At 37.9% G+C, this 21,265-nt stretch overlaps 1 protein-coding gene across 2 annotated transcripts in view; it reads right to left on the bottom strand.

Annotated features, from left to right (window-relative positions):
* The window catches only part of OCRL (OCRL inositol polyphosphate-5-phosphatase), a 59,193-nt gene that overhangs the window by 11,359 nt on the left and 26,569 nt on the right, over positions 1-21,265 (bottom strand). For both annotated transcript variants that reach the window (XM_058291276.2, XM_058291277.2), the window contains exons 10-18: positions 21,010-21,124; positions 19,730-19,846; positions 19,440-19,627; positions 17,021-17,132; positions 15,608-15,717; positions 14,700-14,835; positions 6,642-6,752; positions 5,829-5,994; positions 5,336-5,571 (exon numbers count right to left, since the gene is read on the bottom strand). In XM_058291276.2, coding sequence (XP_058147259.2) covers positions 5,336-5,571; positions 5,829-5,994; positions 6,642-6,752; positions 14,700-14,835; positions 15,608-15,717; positions 17,021-17,132; positions 19,440-19,627; positions 19,730-19,846; positions 21,010-21,124 — 1,291 coding nt within the window. The remainder of the gene's footprint in view (positions 1-5,335; positions 5,572-5,828; positions 5,995-6,641; positions 6,753-14,699; positions 14,836-15,607; positions 15,718-17,020; positions 17,133-19,439; positions 19,628-19,729; positions 19,847-21,009; positions 21,125-21,265) is intronic.

Below are 21,265 nucleotides of genomic sequence, written 5' to 3'. Positions count from 1 at the left end.
AATTACATTTATTTCAACACTAGTATCAATTTTGAATCTAGAAACAGGTCACATGATCTCATTAATAAACAGCCTATTCCTAAGGGAGTCCTAAAGTTATTACTAACTCTCTGAAAACACTACATGATGATCACATTTTAAAAAGTGAACCTATGATGACTGCACAGCTCCAATAAAAGTGAAAGTCACTGTGTGTACACTTTGGATAGAACCTACAAGGCATGGGACTGTCTAACACAGTAAACCATGATTTGGAAGATGGTCCGTGGTTAACAGTACAAATATGAGAGTGTTCTCTCATGAACTATATAACAAACATTCAGTACTAATACATAGTGTTAATAATAGGGGGGGTTTGGAAAAAATATACCAAGTTAACACTATGGAACATAGTGGTACTAGTCTGATCATGTTCTTTCATAACCTGTAACAGATGTTCTACAACAATGTAAGATGTTGGTGGAGGGGTGATGTATGGGAATTCTGCATATTATGCATGATTGTAAGACCACAACTTCTCTAATAAAAAAATAAAAATTAAAAAAAAATTAAGAAGTGAACTTAGTCCAGGATTTCCCCAGTTGGGCAACTATGGCACACAATATACATAAGGCAAATCATTCTTTACCCAAATACTGGGGTTATCTCAGTAGTAAACACATGCTTAAATAGCATAAAAGAGTCATCTCTTTTATGGTAGAAGATTCAAATTTGAAAATAAAAAGCAGAAAACTGAACAGAAACTGAAGTTCTGAAAAAGATTACTTCAATGTGGAATATAGAGAGAAGAAATATAAACTATATACCTAAAGGATAAGAAATGGGTGGTTAGATGAATAAGAAAAAAATAAACATTTAGTGAAGAGATCACTGGGTACAAATTAATCACTGAGTTGTTATTCTTGTTCTTTCAAATTTTGGGTATTCATTCTTCTAATAGTCATGACCCCAAGCAAAAATGGTTTTGCCATCCATCCCTCGACTATTTTCATCTCTATATTTACAACTCTTTGCTAGTTCTGGCTAGTTGAAGCCTGGCCTCCTTTCCATCTGTCCATTCTATAAACATATGGCATGCTCCTTAAAGCACATCAATTTATAACCTCATACTGATCATCAAAACCTTTTGGTGGTTCTAGAGTTCTAGATGCTCTCTGGCCCAAGCATAAACTCATCTATTGACTATAAGACTCTTCTATCATTTCCCCAATCCTACCTCACGAGCTTTACACTCTTTGTTTTCTTTTCACTCTTTCCAATTTTTCACTTTCATCCTTCTAACCTTAATTCAACATGTCCCTTAAGCCTAGAAGATCCAATGCATTAATGTATGTCCCTTAAGTCCTTGGACTTGACTCAAAATACTCTATGACTAACTCCAAATCACATTCCTAGTCTACTTCATTCTTGTGTGATAAATTTATCACTTCTAGTCATGCTAATGCACATGCATCCAATATTCATTAAACTCAAATTTGGCTGATTCTGAGATCAATTTTTATAGAGATTAGCTGGCCAATCAATAAGCTTTTATAGTGTATAAGGTCTTGAGTAAACAGCGCAGGAAAGCAATCTGCTGCTCATATAACTCTATCGCTCATATAAATTAAGCTCCATAACATTTATTTTAGGTGTCTCTCCAAAATATTGACTTAACAAACACACTGGACATTAATCAGTAAAGGAAGTTAAATACTTAGAATATCTCTAACCAAACAGCCTATTAACCATGATTTAAAATTTAGACTTATTGTACACACCAGTATACTTTTATTACCACTAAATTATAGAAACCTACATAAACCCTGTAATATTTGATATCCAGAGTGTAACTAATATTGATTATATGCTACTTAGTTAATAAAACAGAAAAATATATCTTAATCGTGGAAAAGAAAAAAGATAATTACAAACATATTCTCATCTGTTTGCCACTTGTGCTAATTTAGACAATGGCAAAAGTCACTATCATTGCAAAGGGCAGTTATAACTAATGTCAGGTATTTCCTTCTGAATTTGGGGGGAGGAGGATGTGGAACAAGCAGCTTTCTGAAACAGTACATAGAGATTTGATATGTGTACTGAAAAGGTTATTTCCTGTCTCACTGATATTTTAGAGTAAATAATACAACAGAGGACAGGTACCATTAAATTAATTGTTTCATCTCGTGGGATTTGAAATATCATCCCGGGGCTTAGAACAAACATGAACAAACATTAGAACTAAAAATGCATTTCAAAAGGTCAAAATTAAGTCAAAACAGGATGAAAATGCATTAAAAGTAGGGAAGAGGTCATATTTTTTTTTTTTAGCCCCAAACTAAAATGGATAATTTCCTTATCAATGAGATACAGGTATCTAATAACACTGAAATGCAACAGACTGAAAAGAATCAGAACCCTAAATCTTACAAATTAAAGCTTTAAAAGATAAATGATGACCACACACAATTTAATAAGAACTCAGCAATTTTGTAATTAGAAAATATCAGGGTTCTACTTTCACCATGAATCACTTGTGCACAAAAAGAAAGAAAAGGGCTTGCTACAGAGCCATTAATTTCACTAATGATTTCGGCTACTTGATGTTCACAGGTAAACGTGAATATCAAGCCTGACATCATTTTAAATAAAATAAAACCTTTTTATTCTAGTTGAGCTTTAATTCTAGCCACTTCCAGAGTTAATATGGGAAAATTAAGGTAAAAGGTGTTATAATGCCTCCCCCAACTTTAACCAGGAAATGTGGGGGGTGGGGGTGGGGGAGAAGATTGTAAAGGAATAAGTGAAAAAATACCAAGAGGAAACAATAAGATAAATTCAGAAAATGGAGCCCCTTTTACTGCACAACTGAACTAGACTCTTTAAAAAGTTAATCATTTTATGTAATCTAAAGCTTCTTTAAAAATTAAAAAAAATTTTTTAAAAAAGTTAGTCATTAGAGAAAAAAAGTAGAGAATTGTTCTACTGTAAAAGACTACAGAGACCTAACCAAATGTAATACAATATTTTCATTTAGAGGAAAAGTTCTTAATAGGACAGGCTTGTTACCATATCACTTTATGTTACTGAAGATAAGAAGCATTTCCTTCATAAGGACATTGATATTACAGCTTGACTGTGAGGGGGGATTAGCCTCTTTCCTTTCTTATGTGAGATACATTAAATCAAACTCCAATGTACATTATAATCATCTGGGATGCTGATTAAATGTAGATTCCTTGGCCCCACACCCTGCCATTCTGATTATAGGAACATAGATTGGATTTTGGTTTTTAAATGAACTGGGGGACAGTGTAAACTACAATGTAAACTATAATCCATGTGTTATATGGAATACATCCAAAATGTATTCACCAAATGCAATGAATGTGCCACAGTAATGAAAGAGGTTGTTGAAATGGGAGTGGGGTGGGGTGGGGAGGGGGGTATAAGGGAACCTCTTATATTTTTTAATGCAGCATTTTTTGTGATCTATGTATCTTTAAAATAAAAGACAAATACAAATTTTAAAAAATAGGCATATATGTATATGTTTGTTAAAACTCATCACTTAGGATAAGTGTATTTCATTGCATGTAAATGTTAAGTAAAATGAATAAACTAAAAATACTGGACTCTAAAAAAAAGCTATAATGGGGAGTGGGTATAGCTCAGTAGTTGAGTGCATGTTTCACATGTACAAGGTCCCAGGTTCAATCACTGGTACCTCCTTAAAAAAAAAGCTATAAAAAGAAATTCTTGGGACAATTAGGGAAATCTAAATATGGACTGGATATCAGATGATACTATGAATTACTGTTTTCTTAGGTGTAATAACAGTATTGGGCTTTTATAGAAGTTTGACCTTTTCCTTAAGAGATGCAGGCTAAAGTGGTTAGTGGTGAAGTAACATGACATTTCCAGTAAATTCCAATGGTTCAGCAAAAATAAAGTATATGTGGATGTATGCACATAAGGTATGTGGGTGTTCATTGTACTAGTCTTTCAATTTTTCTGTACATTGAAAATTCATCTGGAAAAAATAAAGTTGGAAATGGTGTTTGGGTGGGATGGAGAGAAGGGGTGAGGGGGAAGGAGAACAACTTCATTATTTAGAATGATCTGTATTATAAAAGATGAAATACTAAATACGAAAGACAGGAATATGATGGTAGAAGAAAAAAGTTATCATAAGAAATGTAAGTATGTCGGGACATAAATTTTTGAAAAAATGCTTTTCTCTCAAGCAGAGGTAATATGGAAGCTCTACAGAAACAAATTCCAACGAAGAATGCAGAGGCTGGACTCCAGTGTTTTAATCTGCTTTTTGGGTCACAGCTGCAACAATCCATGGCAACAGAATAGATCGCACTCAACAAGCCAGCAGCCTGCTTGATGATACAATCACTTGCCCTGGCTAGGCCAAAAGGATAGCATGAATACTATTGTTAATGATAACATTTGGCAGCCACTTAATTTACTTTGTTAAAACAACCAAGATTATACTTTTGTAGCCCAAAGAGGTTGGCACACAGACTCAACACTATTTTCATTTAGAAGACAAGTTCTTAATAGGATGAACTTGTTACTGAATCAATTTATGTTACGGATGGTAATAAGCATTTCCCTCATAAGGACACTGATATCATAGTTTGGCTGGGGGATGGGGGTGAATCACCCTCCTTTCCTTTCTTAAATGAGTCCTACTCAATAAGCACCAAACTTCAATGTACATTATAACCATTTGGGGAGCTGATAAAATGAGATTATGAGGCCAACACCCTAAGATTCTGTTTCCATTGCAAAAGTGGTTGCAGGGAGGCAGGTAATAAGCACCCCCAGGGATTCTGATACAGGTACTCCAAGGTTCACCTGTGGGTCTATGCTTCAGTAAGTAGAAAACTGTTACTTTGGTTAGATACAATGCAGTACAGTGAGAGTAATGAATAATTTTGTCACTAACGTACTCAACTTTCGGCATGTGAAAAATGGTGCCTCAGTTCTCTCGTATGGTTAGTGGGCATAATATACACATACATTCTAACATACAAAAAAGTGACTTGAACTATAAGGACCTTTTAAAATAAGCACTATGTCTTTGAGCAGAGAGTCTTTAACCTTATTCAGTGAGCTTAATATTATCTATCATATTCCCGACAAGAACCAGCTACAGATTGCCCTCTCCTCTTTTCCCTCAGGCTTAATCTAATTGAAGTAATACTAAAGTAAAATGACATTCTCTTTTATCACTTGACAGTCCCAAAGAAAAGAGAAAGCAGAGACAATGAGGCCATCAGTTAAATATTATGAAAATTATATCTAAAGGAGGGTTAAGTCTTAGGATGTTTCTTACCAAGTCTATGAGTTTGGTAACAGGAACTTCTCGGATTGGTCTTTTCATTCGGCACAAAGCCTCTAAGGAAGTACCAAAGCAGCTTGGGAGGTAATTTCCACTGATAGTCAAGAAGTAATCTTTGCCTCGATCCAGGTGAAGAACAAGAATATCTTCAATCTTATCTTCCCCTGAGTTCAAGATGGTCACAGAGTCTTTGCTGACATACACATCAAGGGAAATGTCCACGGTCTCATCTGAAACGTAAGAAATGACACAAGGTAATAGAGAAACTTCCAGTGGAAAAGGAAAAAAGGGCATGCGAACCAACAAATAAGTGTCCTCTAAAAAGTCATCAGGCATCAAAGGGGAGGAGACTGGACACACAATAGAGGTATTACAATTATAATAAACAGTGATGATACATGTGGTTAGAAAACAAGAAGTTAAAGAAAGGAGGGGATGGGAAGAGATGGTACATAGCAAGCAGATACATGGTGAAGGGAAAACTCACTTGGCTCCAAGTAGCCCTCAAAAGGTTCAGCTCGAAGCCATGGTTTGCAGTACTGGCTGTCATTAAGTTTAGGGATGAAAGAAAAATGGCAGGGAACCTGTCCATTGTTGCTGATCTGGAACTTCTCCTTTTGTAGTTGCCGAAACTTCACATTCTCAAACACAAACTGGGAATAACAGACAGGCACAAACATGCATCACTAGTAGGGGAAGTAAGTCAGTTGGATTATTTCATAGAGAATATGAATAAAGGTAAAGGTAATTATTAATTAGGTGTGCAATTGCCATATGCATTCACCAACTGGGCCAGCTTCACACCCATCCACTTTCATAAATTACTATATCCCATTGGCAGAAGAGTTATGTGGCTCTTGCCTACTTTTCTAGGTCACTTTGACTGTTCTTGTGATCCTAACAGGGTAATCCAACCCTGGTCAAGGGCACACATCCTGTAACCAAGTCCTGGTTCCCAAGATAGAAATTAACCAGCAACTCTGAAAGATTAAATACGAGCGGCTAACATCTGAGAGCTTTCTACATGCCAGGTACTGTTCTAAGAGATTCACATGTATTAACTCAAGTAATCCTCACAACCACTCCTTTTCCCAGAAAAGAAAATGCAGCTCTGAGAGAGTAAGATACTTACCTGTGGTCACACTTCATAAAACAGCAGTTCTGAGATTTGAATGGAGGCAGCTTCCCTCCAGTATACCCCCTCTTAATCACTTTGCTGTGTTGCCTCTCTAAGTAATATGGTTTCCTCTGTGCTAACCACAATGGGCAGTAGACAGAGAAGCCATGTATTTTGACTCACCTCTCTCCTGCTGAGTTCTAATGAAGGAAGAAAGTCATTTTCCATTCTGTCCATGATGCGTACACTATCTTCAAAGACTTTCCGATACTTCCCTTCATCCACAACCTTCACCTGAAAGAAAACAAATCTTTTCAGACTTATATGCTCCTAGCTCATCTGCCTCTGAGATTATCTAACAGTTTACAACTGATCATTACAGCAATCACTTCAAATAAACTGTGGTGTGAATAACACCCTTAAACATTTTCTGATCTCTTGATTCATTCACAACTTTCACCTGAAAGAAAATAGATCCTCATTTTAGTTTTGTGTTCCCAACCTGTATATCTCTAAGAATTTAACTATTTTTAGAAGGTCAAACAAAAATTGAAGTAAACATTACAGAAGTACACTGTAGCAGATTGATATGGTTATAAATTCCAAAAACATATTGTATTATGTTTGTAATCTGGTTTGTACCTGGGCGTGATTAAGTTATGATTAGGGCTTTGATTGGGCCACGTCATTAGGGCATTGAGTCCCCACCCCTTGGTGGGTGAGGATTCACAGATAAAAGACATGGCAAAGGACAGAGTTGAGGGGTTTCTGATGTTGGAGTTTTGATGTTGGAGTTTAAAGTTGAAGTCTTAAGCTGGACCCCCAGGAAGTAAGCATGCAGAACAAAGGAAGAGAGGACCTGAGCCAGGAGATCACCACAGAGGAATAGATGGCTCCTTAGACATGGCAAAAACCCCAGGGAGACAGACAGAGCTGTTTGCCTGGTAAATCTACAGCTGACCTTGTGGAGAGAGGCAAAGTCTAGAGAGCCTCATAGTCTACAGCTGACCTTGTGGAGAAAACAGAAGCGCTGAGCCCAGAGGAACCCGGGAAGCCTGAACCATCACAGACATCAGCAGCCATCTTGCTCTAACATGTGGAAATGGACTTTGGTGAGGGAAGCAGTTTATGCTTCATGGCCTGGTAACTGTAAGCTCCTAACCCAAATAAATTCCCTTTATAAAAACCAACCAATTTCTGGTATTTTGCATCAGCACCCCTTTGGCTAACTAATACACATTTTAAGGAAAAGGTAGGTAAATTTAAATGACTAACTTCCTGGAAAAGTATAAACCTCTATGTTAAGAAGTGGCAATAATAAACATTTGGGAAGAATGTTTTCTTGTTTCATTAAGTTATTTGGTGGTGGAGAAAATATGATGATTGTGGTAAAAATGATTTCTTGCTCTGTACAAAATGACAGTGTCAAAACATACCTGCTGTTTCTAACAACATCATAAAGTAGTGAAATAGCAGAAAATAAGATAAAATGATTTCACTATATTAGCTACTGTGCCCAATGCCAAGAATCATATTAGCACTCAGTTTATATAATGGCAAAGGTATACTTATAAATGGAACCTCCATCCGTTTTAGAAAACAGCTGACAAAAAATGTCTTAGACTAGAGTAAAAACCATGACAATAGGCAAAAATCACTTTTACTAATAAATCAAAAAATGTCTCACTTGACACAGCACTTTAAGTTTCCTGATACTTAAAACTCCATACAGGGAGCAGATGTGGTTCAAGCAGTAAAGTGCCTGCCTCCCACATGGGAGGTCCCGGGTTCAGTTCCCGGTGCCTCCTAAAGAGAATGAGCAAAACCACGAGCAAAAGCAACAAGCAAAATCAACAAGCAAAGAGATGAAGGAGCCAACACAGGGGGGCCAATGTGGCTCGGTGGTTGAGCGCCAGCCTCTTGCATACAAGGTCCTGGGTTCAATCTCCAGTCCCAATATCTCAAAAAAAAAACTTCATACAAATCAATGCCAGGAAGTAACATAATTAACATAGCATTTTAATTTATTGATATAAGTTTCTTTTTAGAATAGAAAAGTTCACTTAAGTACATGTCAAAAAATAAAAAAGAAAAGAAGACTGATATATGCAGTAGAGGTTCTAAATCAAATGTGGAAATAAGAGCATCAAAGCAAAGCGACATATTGTAAAGACTAGGGAAGTTTTTACATATTTAAATTATAAGTCTTAGAGAACTGAGGGCCAAGCAATCACTTTGGTGTCACCAGGGTCCATACCATAGTATTAGGCTAAGATGAAATACAAAAAGATCAACTAATTTGCTCACCACCATAGTTAATATTAAAAGTAAAAGTGAGAGCTGGTCCTCTAGTGCAATAGTGCAAGACTCTTTCCAAAAAACCAGTATGGTCTGTGGCCCACTCGCAACAGAATCATCTCAGGTAAGTCTTTAAAATGCAGATTCCTGGGCCTACTAATCACAATCTCCAGGGATGGGGCCCATGTGTCTAGATTTTTTTAAAGCTCCTTTAAGCAATTGTTATGTCCACCAAAGTCTGAGACACCATAGAATTTTACCACCCCATACATTTATTTTAGAAAGGAAATTACAAAAAAATTTGGAATTAAGAAAAAAAATTACAATGGGCTAGATCTTTATGTAATAATATGGGCTAGCTCTCCATAACACACTGTTGAATTAAAGGAAAAAGAAAGCAAGTTGCAGACCAACGCATAAAGTATGAGACCATATATGTTATACACCCACACACAAAACAATACTATACTGTCTATGGGTAAATAGAAAAGCATATGCAAAGATCTAAACTGCACTGCCCAATACAATAGCCACTAAGTCACATTTGGCCATTTAAATTACTTCACATTAAATAAAATTAGAAATTCAGTTCCTTGGTCAGAGTAGCCATACTTCAAGCACTCTTTAGCCACATGCAGCTACTGGCTACTTTATTGGACAGCATAAATACAGAATATTTCCATTATCACATAAAGCTCTATTGGACAACATTGGTCTAGAACAATACAATCCAAATACAAAGGGTAGTTGGCCTGGCTGGGGTGTAGGCCTTATCTATAAGTTTTACTTTAATTTTTTTTTTATTTTAAAGAGAAAGCACTTTTGGATTCCTGTGCAATTTAAACATCATTAAAAATTAAAAAGGTGGGAAGCAGACTTGGCCCAGTGGTTAGGGTGTCTCTCTACCACATGGGAGGTCCGTGGTTCAAACGCCAGGCCTCCTTGACCCACGTGGAGCTGGCCCACGCGCAGTGCTGATGCGCGCAAGGAGTGCCATGCCACGCAGGGCTGACTCCACGTAGGGGAGCCCCACATGCAAGGAGTGCACCCCATAAGAAGAGCTACCCAGCGCGAAAGAAAGCAAAGCCTGCCCAGGAATGGCACTGCACACACGGAGAGCTGACACAACAAGATGACGCAACAAAAAGAAACGGATTCCCATGCCGCTGACAACAACAGAAGCGGACAAAGAACACACAGCACATAGACACAGAGAACAGACAACTGGGGTAGGAGGAAAAAATTAAATAAATAAATAAACAAATAAAATAAATCTTTTTAAAAAATTAAAAAGGTGGATAACTTAATGAAGCAAGAAAACATTCTTCCCAAATATTTATTATCGCTATGATTCTTGTCATAGAGGTTTAACTTTTCTAGGAGTTAAGAAGGTGAACAAAAACAGGAAGACTGGAAAAATTTCGCACATCTTACTGGATGATCTGGATTAATAGGTATGGAGTATTAAAAATATTTCAGGGAAATGGATTTGGCTCAACTGATAGAGCATCCGCATACCATATGGGAGGTACAGGGTTCAAACCCAGGGCCTCCTGACCCATGTGATGAGCTGGCCCACGCACAGTGCTGATGCGCACAAGGAGTGTCATGCCACACAGGGTTGTCCCCTGCATAGGGGAACCCCATGTGCAAGGAGTGTGCCCCGCAAGGAGAGCTGCCCTGCGTGAAAAAAGCACTGCCTGCCCAGGCGTGGCGCCACACACATGGAGAGCTGTTGTAGCAAGATGATGCAACAAAAAGAGACACAGATTCCTGGTGCTGCTGACAAGAATGCAAGTGAACACAGAAGAACACACTAGAAATGGACACAGAGAGCAGAGAACCGGGGGGGGGGGGGGGGGTTCCAAGGATTTGAAAAATAAATTAAGAAGCCAAGCATAGCTGATAAAACCAACGAGGTTAGAGTAGTTTAGAGAAAGATAGCATCTTAAAAATGGATTAAGAGAATCCAGGCAAAGAAAACAGGGCACAAGTACAAGTACAAACTAGAAATTCGATGAGTGAAAAGAAGTATCTGAAGGTATATTTAGTCAATAAGCTCTTTGAAACTATTGAGGCATTGTAGGGTAGTGGAAAGAACATAGGCCCTAGAGTTAAATAGACTTAAGATATGAATTCCAGCTCTCCTTCTAACTGAATGAGCTGAAAGAAGTTATTTAAATTTGTTGGTTCTCCAATTGTTCATCTGTTAAATGGAAAATATTTAACTCAAAGCATTGTTATGAGGAGTAAATGAGATGTGTGTAAACTGCCTAGCACAGTCCCTGACACATAGCTACTAGCTACTATTTGAGAATCATTTACTATTTTTATTATTATTTAAAAATTTCAAAACAGAAAAAAGTCATGATTATCTTGATGACATTTAAAACATATTCTAAGACCAAGAACTAATTTTATACTTAAAAGCCCCAAGTCATTCTTCTTTAAAATAGGAGCAGGAGCCTGTTCTCTCTGCCCCCTAGCTTTGGCTATTACTCAGGCTGTTTTATTTTCTGAATTTCAGGACTTGAACTCCCTGCCATGCCATTTGAAGAAGGGAAACTTTGTGAGTGGGTTCAATTTCAACACCAATGAGCAGGTGTTGGAAGATCACTTCAGTAGCTTCAGGCCTATCTCTGAGGTGGTCATCATCAAGGACTGAGAGACTGATTCAGTGGTCTCAGGGCTTTCGCTTCATCACGTTCACCAACGCACGGCATACCTCAGATGCCATGTAAGTCATGAATGGAGAGTCCCTGAATGGCCACCAGATCCGTGTGGACCATGTGGTCAAGTCAGCCAGGGGACCTGGAGGGGGTGCCTTTGGGGGTCATGGGCGTGGTCACAGCTACTCTATGTGGTGGGGACCAGGGATATGGGAGCAGCTGGTACGACAGTCGGCCTGTAGAATATGGATGGTCCAGAGACTATGGTGGCAGAAACTAAGGTGGTTTTGATGGTCACTCAAGGGAATTACAGAGGCAATTATGACAACTGAGATGAGGCATGCACTCATAATTTAGGAAGCAATTTCTGAACATACCTACAAGAAATCACTGTCAAGAATGTTATTGCTAAGAGGTGTTTTTCACTCTGTTATGATACCACCACTCTGATTATATATTATAGAAGAACTTCCTAAAAATGTTTGTGAATGTCATCTTTTTTAATACTGGAAGAAAGAAATATTCTGTTGTGTCTCATATAGTGTTTAGGATGTCCTTCATGAAGCTGATTAAAAAGATAGAATTTCAGATTTTTAGAGGGTCACTTTAACTGTTTTATGGAGCATAGACTGGACTGAGGACAATGGAGGGGGAGAAGTAGAGGGATTCACAGCTGCTGGAACCTTAATGTGAGAGCTAGAAATATACCAATAAAGTAAAAGCATTAGATTTTCAAAGATAGCTTATATATTAATGATTTATTGCTACAACTGTGATATCCTCAGAAAAAACAATTATATTGCTATAATTCAGTTGTGTAAATACCAAAAAAACAGTGTTTTAAAAACCAAGTCCCCATGCCCTGCCCTAAGAAAGAGAAAGGTCATAAGTGAAATTCTCTTATTTTTCCTGCACACTGGGTATCTGATTTTACTTCCCCAGAGTGAGTAAGAAAGTGTTGTTTTTAAGGCAGAAAGTTTTAAGTGTTACTGCACAGATTTTTAAAGAGTTGATTTTATAAGAAATCTTTAAGGAAAAATTTTGGAAGGAAGTAAGTAATTCTGAGTTTGCTGAAAATGGCAAAAGTCTTAAGAAGGTAATTTTTTTCCTAATATCAAATTGTACGAAAATATAAATACCTGTTTTATAATACAGGTTCATGGACATAATACCCAGAAGCTGAAATCATAAATTTGGAATGAGTTCCAGGGATCTGTATTTTTAAGCTAGTGCACAGAAATGAATAGTCTGTACATACTTCAAACAATTGTCTATGAATATTTTATCTCAAAATTAGGCTTCAAGGGACGAGGATTTGGTCCAACGGATAGGGTATCTGCCTACCACATGGGAGGTCCAAGGTTCAAACCCAGGGCCTCCTGACCCATGTGATGAGTTGGGTCACGCGCAATGCCGATGCGTGCAAGAAGTGCTGTGCCATGCCATGCAGGGGTGTCCCCGTGTAGGGGAGCCCCATGTGCAAGGAGTAGGCCCCGTAAGGAGAGCTACCCAGCATGAAAAAAGTACAGCCTGCCCAGGAGTGGCGCCACACACACAGAGAGCTGATGCAGCAAGATGATGCAACAAAAGGAGACACAGATTCTGAGTGCCACTGACAAGAATACAAGTGGACACAGAAGAACACACAGCAAATGGACACAGAGAGCAGACAACTGGACGGGGGGGGGGAAGGTGGGGAATGGAAGAGAAATAAATAAAAAATCTTTAAAAAAATTTTTTTAAACTTAGGCCTCAATAAAAAATTGACAATAATAATGCTAATTAAGATTATAAAGTTCAGATACTTATATTCTAGGTATTTGAGATGTACACAGACTCTGTACTTTTCTGGAAACTGCACCTTCTTCCTTTTACATGATTATTGAAGGGTGGCCATTTCCTATAAAATGACCTTTTTCTGCTCCATACTCCTAGCTCCAGCCACATCCAATTGGTCCAGAAGTGTGGACTTGACCCCAGGCTAATCAGTGCCCTTGCCAGGACCAGATTCAAGCATCTTGGTTGAAGCCATAAGACAGAAAATGTGGAAGTTTTACAGTACATGAAGAGTTGATGAGCAGTAATAGATAAGAACTAAGCCTACACAGAAAGAACAAGAGACTATGAAAATAGTCTTGATAGCATTTGGATTCTGGTTCCAATTATTCCTGAAACACAGTTTCATTCTTAACATGTACTTCAGTATCTGTGTTAGCAAGCAATTGCTTTGTAACACATTACCATAAAGCTTAATGGTTTAAAAACAACAACAACAAAACAATGGAATTTGAAAACAAACAAGCAAACAAAAAACAGGAGCAGAACAAGAGATGTTGGTGACATCTATCTTAGAAGCCAAAACTTCACACAGACTCAGGGGAACGAAATCTACCTACTATACTCTCTCTGTATGTCTGAACTCATTAATCCTCCTAAACAGGTACCATTATTATCTCCATTTTATAGAGGAGGAAACTGAGGCACAGAGAGGTTAGATAAATTGTCCACAGCTACACAGTAAGAAAGTGGTGGAGCTGAGCTTCAAATCCAAGCAGTCTAGCTTGCAGTCCATCCTAATAAGCACTATGCTATTCTGAATTGCACAGAATGCAGGACCATAGGTCTGGAAAATCCAAAAGAAATAATCTAAATGCACTAGCTGTAATAAATTTAATCAACAAGAAGACAGGATATTAGTTGCATACTAATAACACACAGGTGGAAAATACGAGAAAAAAACTTTACTCACAGTGGAGAAAAAATTGAATAACTGCCCATTAATACAGTCCAAAATGCAAGAGAGCTAAAGAAAAACTTAAAACCTATGTTCCTGGACAGGAAGACACTAAACTTCTTAAGTTAGCGTACAGATTTGGTTGTATTCTGACCAACCTATACCTTTGCTCCTGCTGCCCCCTCCACACACCGGGAACCTCTCTCCCAGTGCTTCTCCCTTCTTACTATTTGTCTGATGAAAAGCTACTCATCCTCCAAAACTCTTTATGCCCAATGCCTTTAGAAGGCTAAAGTTACTATCCAACCTTATTAAGTAGCGTAAGAAATATCTGGGTCACTAAAAGGCGTGGAGAGTTAAGAGCTCTACGGATAGCATTTAGGAGGGTCAAGGGCACTAACTTCTCAATGCTACAAATGAGTATTTTATTATGTAAACATTTAATGGCTCACTGAATTACTGATGTGTTCTGAGTCTAAATAATGCTCTAAGAATAGATACTTGGCCCACAAAGAAGTGCACGAACAAACAAGCATTTACCCCAATACGGAAGAGGGCGCTAACAGGCTTGTGGTCACTGGTTTTCAGTTCCATGTGACTCCGGTAATGAAGCTGATAAACATTTGTTCCTCTCCAAAGAATTCGGTCACACCAAGCTGGAACCCGGCATTTCCCACTGCATATAAAGAGATGTATTATCAAGAGAACATAGAGCATGCCACACAAGAACTTAATACCCACCATACTGACTCAGAACTGGGTTAGACACTTCTGTCATATACTCCAAAGAACCATGTACATCTCCTTCTCCAACAACCCTATTATCATTCCTACCTTACTGCAAGTTTTGTGAAAGGGCTGTCTGCTATTTTGCCACTGAACTCCTAGCACCTAGTATGGAACCTGGTGCAAAGCAGGTGCTCAGTGAACAGTTACCTAATGAATGAATAAATTGTTCTCCTAAGATTATGTCTTTAACAATGTCGCCACAGGGCAAAGTATAATAGCACCCTCTTAAAAATATTCACAGAAGGTCGGGATTATATTCTGAATACTCCATCCTCCTTTGTACTATGAACTGCAGTAACATTTCATTCCAGGCTGATAACCTATTAATAAAGTCTAAAAATACAATCCCATGTTCCTAGACTGATCCTAATCTCTAGCGATGAGTAATAGTAGAGATTTCTCATTTAAACCTGGACTTCTATGGACAAGTCTAGCTTCTCCAATAGGGATGAACTAACATCTAAACATGCCAATCTGAACATGTAACAATTCATCAAATATCAAGGGTAGGGAAAAACCCCATTCCTCATTCTATTCATCCTATTCTATGTATCTGCTTATGGTTCAACCTAAAAAATTCCTAGCCCTTTACCAACATGAAGAGACTGAAGTAAGATCAGGTCTTAACCTATTCCATAAGAAGGTTCTTGTTACTTTACCTGGAATCCCATCGGTCTGTTTTAGAGTCATACTTATAAGTGGGAATAAACTTGATATCCCCTTCTGTGAAGTCAGCAAAAGCTTTTTTCTGTGTACGCTGAATATTTAGCTAGTGATAGAAAGAAGTATCATATAAGCAGGGAAACATCATCTTAACATAAGTGATAATGAGGTTGATCAGTCACGGGTCCCATTTTTAAGTATCTAGTTCCACAGCTTTTACAACTGAGAGTACAATTTCTTTACCTTGTAAATTAAATCTTGGCATTTTAATAGCATATAAACATCCTCAGATAGAATGCTCATCATTGGCACATCACTAATTTTTACTGCTATTAGTGGTCAGGGATAAATTGGAAAAATGAAATCTGAATAATTCTAAATTCCCTGAAGGCAGGCAGGAACCTATTATATATTTTTTAAAGCACACAAATGTTAAACAAATTCCAAAAGCCAAACTCAGTAAATAATTACAACTTGTTTTGAAAGTTTTCCTCATTCAAATGTTTACCAGAGTCGGAATTTATTCTAACTGTAGCCCTTTGGGAGGCAGAAGGGAGGGAAAAAATACAAAGAAATTAGCTAACCAAACTCAATGTGAAGGGAGGCACAGCCAAGAAAGGATCACTACAAAATCCCTTCTACTACAAAACACCTGAATTTCACTGTCTTTAAGTCAAAAGGGCTCACATGGGGATTCAAAGACATTCAAATCAAGTCAAAACATTATCTTCCCTAAATAGGAAGTATTCACTTTTAGCAGTCAGTATTCATATGTTAAAGTAAAAACTCAAGTCACATACCAGATTCTGAGGCAAATTTACAGCCTCAAATACCAGGAGAACTAGGTTCCTGAATATCCGGTTTTATTCAAATGTTACAGAATTAATGCTTTCCCCACAGGTTTTAACATCTATATGCCAGCTAGCCCCACTGATCAATCAGTTCCCATTAGACAATAGCCTCCCAGACAAACTTCTTTTCTGTGCTTTCCAATCTCCCACATAGGCCTCCATCTTTTACCTCCTTGGTCAGCCTGCCAAGCAATCACAGAACAGTTTTCCCATCTTCTATCTGCCAAACTACATCAACATAGCTGAAGGCCCACTTCCTCCAGGAAGTGTTCTCCAATAACCACCCATTCTCCAATTCATTTATACAAATCTTTGAAAATCTTTTCTTGATAAAGACTTACTGAATAAATGTTATTTTATCATTAATGCTATCTCCCATCTTCCCATCCAAGCTCCTAACAAAAGCATTACACACCTGTGTTCAATGTGTGTTGCATCACTGGTAACCGTTTTCACAAGACAGTAAGATCTTCCCATCTATTACCAGAGTGAGGCACATCTTCTAAACCTAACAATCTTATCAGCTCTCTAGGAAAGCATCTCTAAAAAATTACTCACCTGGTCGAATTTCAAAAGTCTCTGAAGGTCATTCTTATTAATAAGACTTTTCACCTCACTGGCATCAGGCATGCAAAGTCTATAGTTCAAATCTCCCAACCAAATGACAACACTGAGGACCAAGAAATATATGAACAGAAGTGGCAGTAATTAGCATAAAAAGCAACTAGAGAAGAAAAATTGGTAGATTATTGAAAAAGATTCATTTATCACTATCTGACAAGGGGTTTGAAGCTGTAACTGATCCTTCAGGGGGCAAGTGTTAGCAATACCTGAGAGAGTCCCCGGATTACAAACTAGGTGGGAAAATAGGCCCTCCATACATGAAGAACAAAAATGGGGGAAATACAGTATATGTATGGGATTCAGAACACAAGAAGTTAATTGAGAAGCATGAAGTTTATTTGCTGGACTAGCTTCCAAATTTTGCCTGGCTATTTGCCAGGTCTCTAGGAGAAGAGAACCTGAATGTTTTCTGCCTCTTAGAGCACTGAGGTTCTGCCGGCTCTCCATTAAGGTCTGCATGGTCTGAATGATAGCTCTCCCAGGCAAGGCCCACTAGGAAAAGTACGTCCAGGGCTCACCAGTGTAGCCGACCTGTTTTCCCCTGCTCAAGATCCACAGTCCAAGCATTCCAGGCAGGAAGGAGACTGCATGCCATGGGATCCTCAGGCTCCCAATCACTCTAACAGTCTCCTAGATTTGCTGAGTGTCCCACAAAGGGAGACCCCGAAATTACCATGCCAAAGTGAATTCTCTTGTGAGCTATCTCAAGTTCCAAATGGGTCACTTTCCTCAACTGCAACATGAACTTACAGACACCTTGGGAAATAAATTTATGGAATTACAGGGCAACTTTATGTCCACAAATTTCAAGGCCTTGACTTTTCCACTGTGAAACAAAATTCCATACAATCCTATTGTTGACACAATATAGAAACAATGCAATGCCACTATCCCCAAATTATCTTTCACTTTCGTACTAATTCCCATCGCAAACCAGTTATTCCAAACCACCTTCTCAGAATTTCAGTTAACAGTATATACTTCTTTACAACCCAATTTCTTTATATCTAATACATTCCTCAACGGATTTCTGCTTCTATGCTTGTTAAGTTCCATTCATTGTTGACCCAATGGTGTCTTTAAATCCCCCCACTCCTATTCTTAATAATTCACAGTCAATAAAAATAATAATATAGCTGTACATATACTGGGTTGGAAAGAGATCCACTATAAATAAAATAATATGGTCCTATATAACAAGGATATGTGTGTTTATAATTGCACAGAAAGAAATCTATAACAGCACTGTTCAACAGAAATATAATGCAAGTCACAAATGTAATTAAAAAATTTTAGAAGCTATATTTAAAATGTAACAAGAGGGAAGCAGATGTGGCTCAACAGATAGAGCATCCACCGAACCATACAGGAGGTCCAAGGGTTCAATACCCAGGGCCTCCTGGCTCGTGTGGTGAGCTGGACCATGCGCAGTGCTGCTGCATGCAAGGAGTGCCAGCCCACTCAGGGATGCCCCCAAGTAAGGGTGCCTCCTGCACAAGGAGTGGCCCCTGTACAAGGAGAGCTGCTCCACGGGAAACCACAGCCCACCCAGGAATGGTACAACACACACAGGGAGCTGATGCAGCAAGATGACGCAACAAAAAGAGACACAAGTCCTCAGTGCCACTTGATAAGAATACAAGTGGACACAAAAAAACACACAAAGTGAATGTACACGGAGAGCAGACAATGGGGGGGAGGGAACAATAAATTTAAAAATAAATCTTTAAAAAATAAAAAATAAAATGTAACAAGAAATAAGTGAAAATAATTTTAATGATGTATTTTGCTTAAGCCAATATATCCAAAATATTATTTCAACATGTAATCAATATTTAAAAATGGAGATTATTTTACATTATTTCCAAGACTTTGAGATCCAGTTTGCCGTTTATGTTTACAGCACATCTCAATTTGAATTAGCCACACTTCAAGCGCCCCCTGGCTGTTGTATTAGACAGCACAGATCTAGAAGGATACACACCAAACATGGTGGTTTACCATTGAGAGAGCGACTGGCTGGGAAGGGTGGAGGAGGAGAAATAAGGGAATTTTACTTCTACCTTTTATTACATTTACAATGAGCATTTCTATTTTATAATTTTAAAATACAAGAAAAACTAACTCCGATTGAAAGACCTCTTCAGCATTACTCTAGAAGCCCCACTAATACAACTAACTTTTTCTCTGATGTCAAAACTAATTTCTCTACCTCAGTGATTCTGCTATTCCTTAATGACCCTCTCTTTGTGACCCCAATCCCTAAATGGTAACTCTTTACTCTTCACAACTCTACAGCTTATTACCACATTTACTCTTTTCTTATCCCCACTATTCAAAGTTAACCACTCACTCATGTTTCATGATGTTTAGCTGAGGGAGGGTCTGATTTGGGACCACAAAACTCATTCGCGCACAGATGTCCTTATAATCTTGATTCCTTCTCTCAAAGTCCTCCACATGGGCAGCCAGGTGGGAATTGACAATGCAAAACGTAGTGTTATGAAACACAAATCTCACAGCTACACCACCTTTGTTTCCCTGTCAGCAAGAGGAATTATTCAGTTAGTACAAAGACACAACTAGCAAGTCAACTTCACATGGACATAAGAAACAGTTAACCTCATTCCCAAAGAAACTCACCATTTTCCCCATGATTCCAGTTCCAACTGTTTCTGTAGCAATATCACGGATATGTCGCCACTGGTCCTTTCTGGCAAATATAAGGAGCATCATCCCAACAAGGCGGACTAGTTGAACCTATGAGTTCCACAGAGTTAGAAAAGGTTAATATGAATTCCACTCTTTGCCACATATCTAACTAAACTCCCACAAGTAATTTTCTATTAAGAAGACAAACGATGTCCAAATCTGAATTCACGTCCTCTAATTTCCCAGTGGATCCCATAAAAGGGGAAACAAAATTTCTCTGGGGAAGCTCTAAACTGGCTCTTCAGGAAAATAAATGAATGAATGAATGAATGAATGAATGAACGAATGAATGTCTTCAGGGGCAACAAGTACACCCGGCTCTAGATCCATTATTTTATTCACTTTTTAGCCTACCAGGAGTAGGCAACATTACAAATTTAAATAATAAACATAAAGCCTCTATCCCAGCTTGTTCCCTCCACTCTTCTTAGTTTCTCATTTCTGATTTTCTTTCTAAGCAATTTAAAGCTATAAAATAGCAATCCTTTTTACTTTGATTATTTTTAAACTGTGAACTAGAACTAGAAATACATGTGAAATATGTATTAGTAAGGGACCTATATGGGAAGAATATCATTTTTAGAAGTCTTATTACCTACATAAACTCTTAGAAGATGTAGACAAAAATTACTCAGAGTACTCCTTTTAAAGGTTTAGTATGAAAGCTCCATAATTAAAATGACTCTCCTGTTAGCTAAAAATGCCTCTATCACATGCCTTCTAAAGACCAACAAATTGGCCCACCTTGATAAAGTCAACTCTACTCCTCTTACCTTACAACCAATTTTAGAACTCATTTAAATTCCACAAGACTTCTATCCTTACTCCAGTTCCAAAGTATACCCGATGCACTCAAATGCTTTATATTTTTCTGCAAAGTATGCAATTCTGACCACTGTCAGTGAATAATTTCAATCTTAAACTTTTACTGCACAAATAAGTAAAATGCAATGCTTTTGAGTTAATTATTGATATGAGAACAATAAAATTCTTTTCTCTTAAAAGCTATCCAAGCAAAAAATTATAAGATCAGAAAGCTTAGTGAATTTTTTTTGTAGGAAACAGGTATAAAGGATTGGTCTGCCTTATCCTAGCGTTACACATAAGGAAGCATTCAATTAAACTGTTCTGTTGCAACAAGTTATAAATAATGGAATAACTGCTTGTAATTCTCATGAGTCATATACTAAAGATAATTGAATGTGGCTTACTTTCTTATACTTGGCTTTGGAATGTAAACCCCTCTCCACAGCCATAGACCACTCTTGTTCCTTCATGGATTCAAAATAGAAAAAGGCCTCTGTGCTCAAGTCCAGTTCTTGGAATCTGAGAAAACAAGATCTGAGATCCATACGTATCCCATAATTATCTCTACTTCCTGTCCCATATTCTGAAACATTAGATGGGAAAAAAAGAATGGGTAGTAGGGAGATAAACTGTATAGAACTGCTCTGTTTACCCAAATGA

Source organism: Dasypus novemcinctus, chromosome X (genome assembly GCF_030445035.2).
Source record: "Dasypus novemcinctus isolate mDasNov1 chromosome X, mDasNov1.1.hap2, whole genome shotgun sequence".
NCBI classification, from domain to species: Eukaryota; Metazoa; Chordata; class Mammalia; order Cingulata; family Dasypodidae; genus Dasypus; species Dasypus novemcinctus.
Note: the sequence above shows the minus strand (reverse complement) of the source record. Positions and strands in the feature narration are given on the sequence as shown.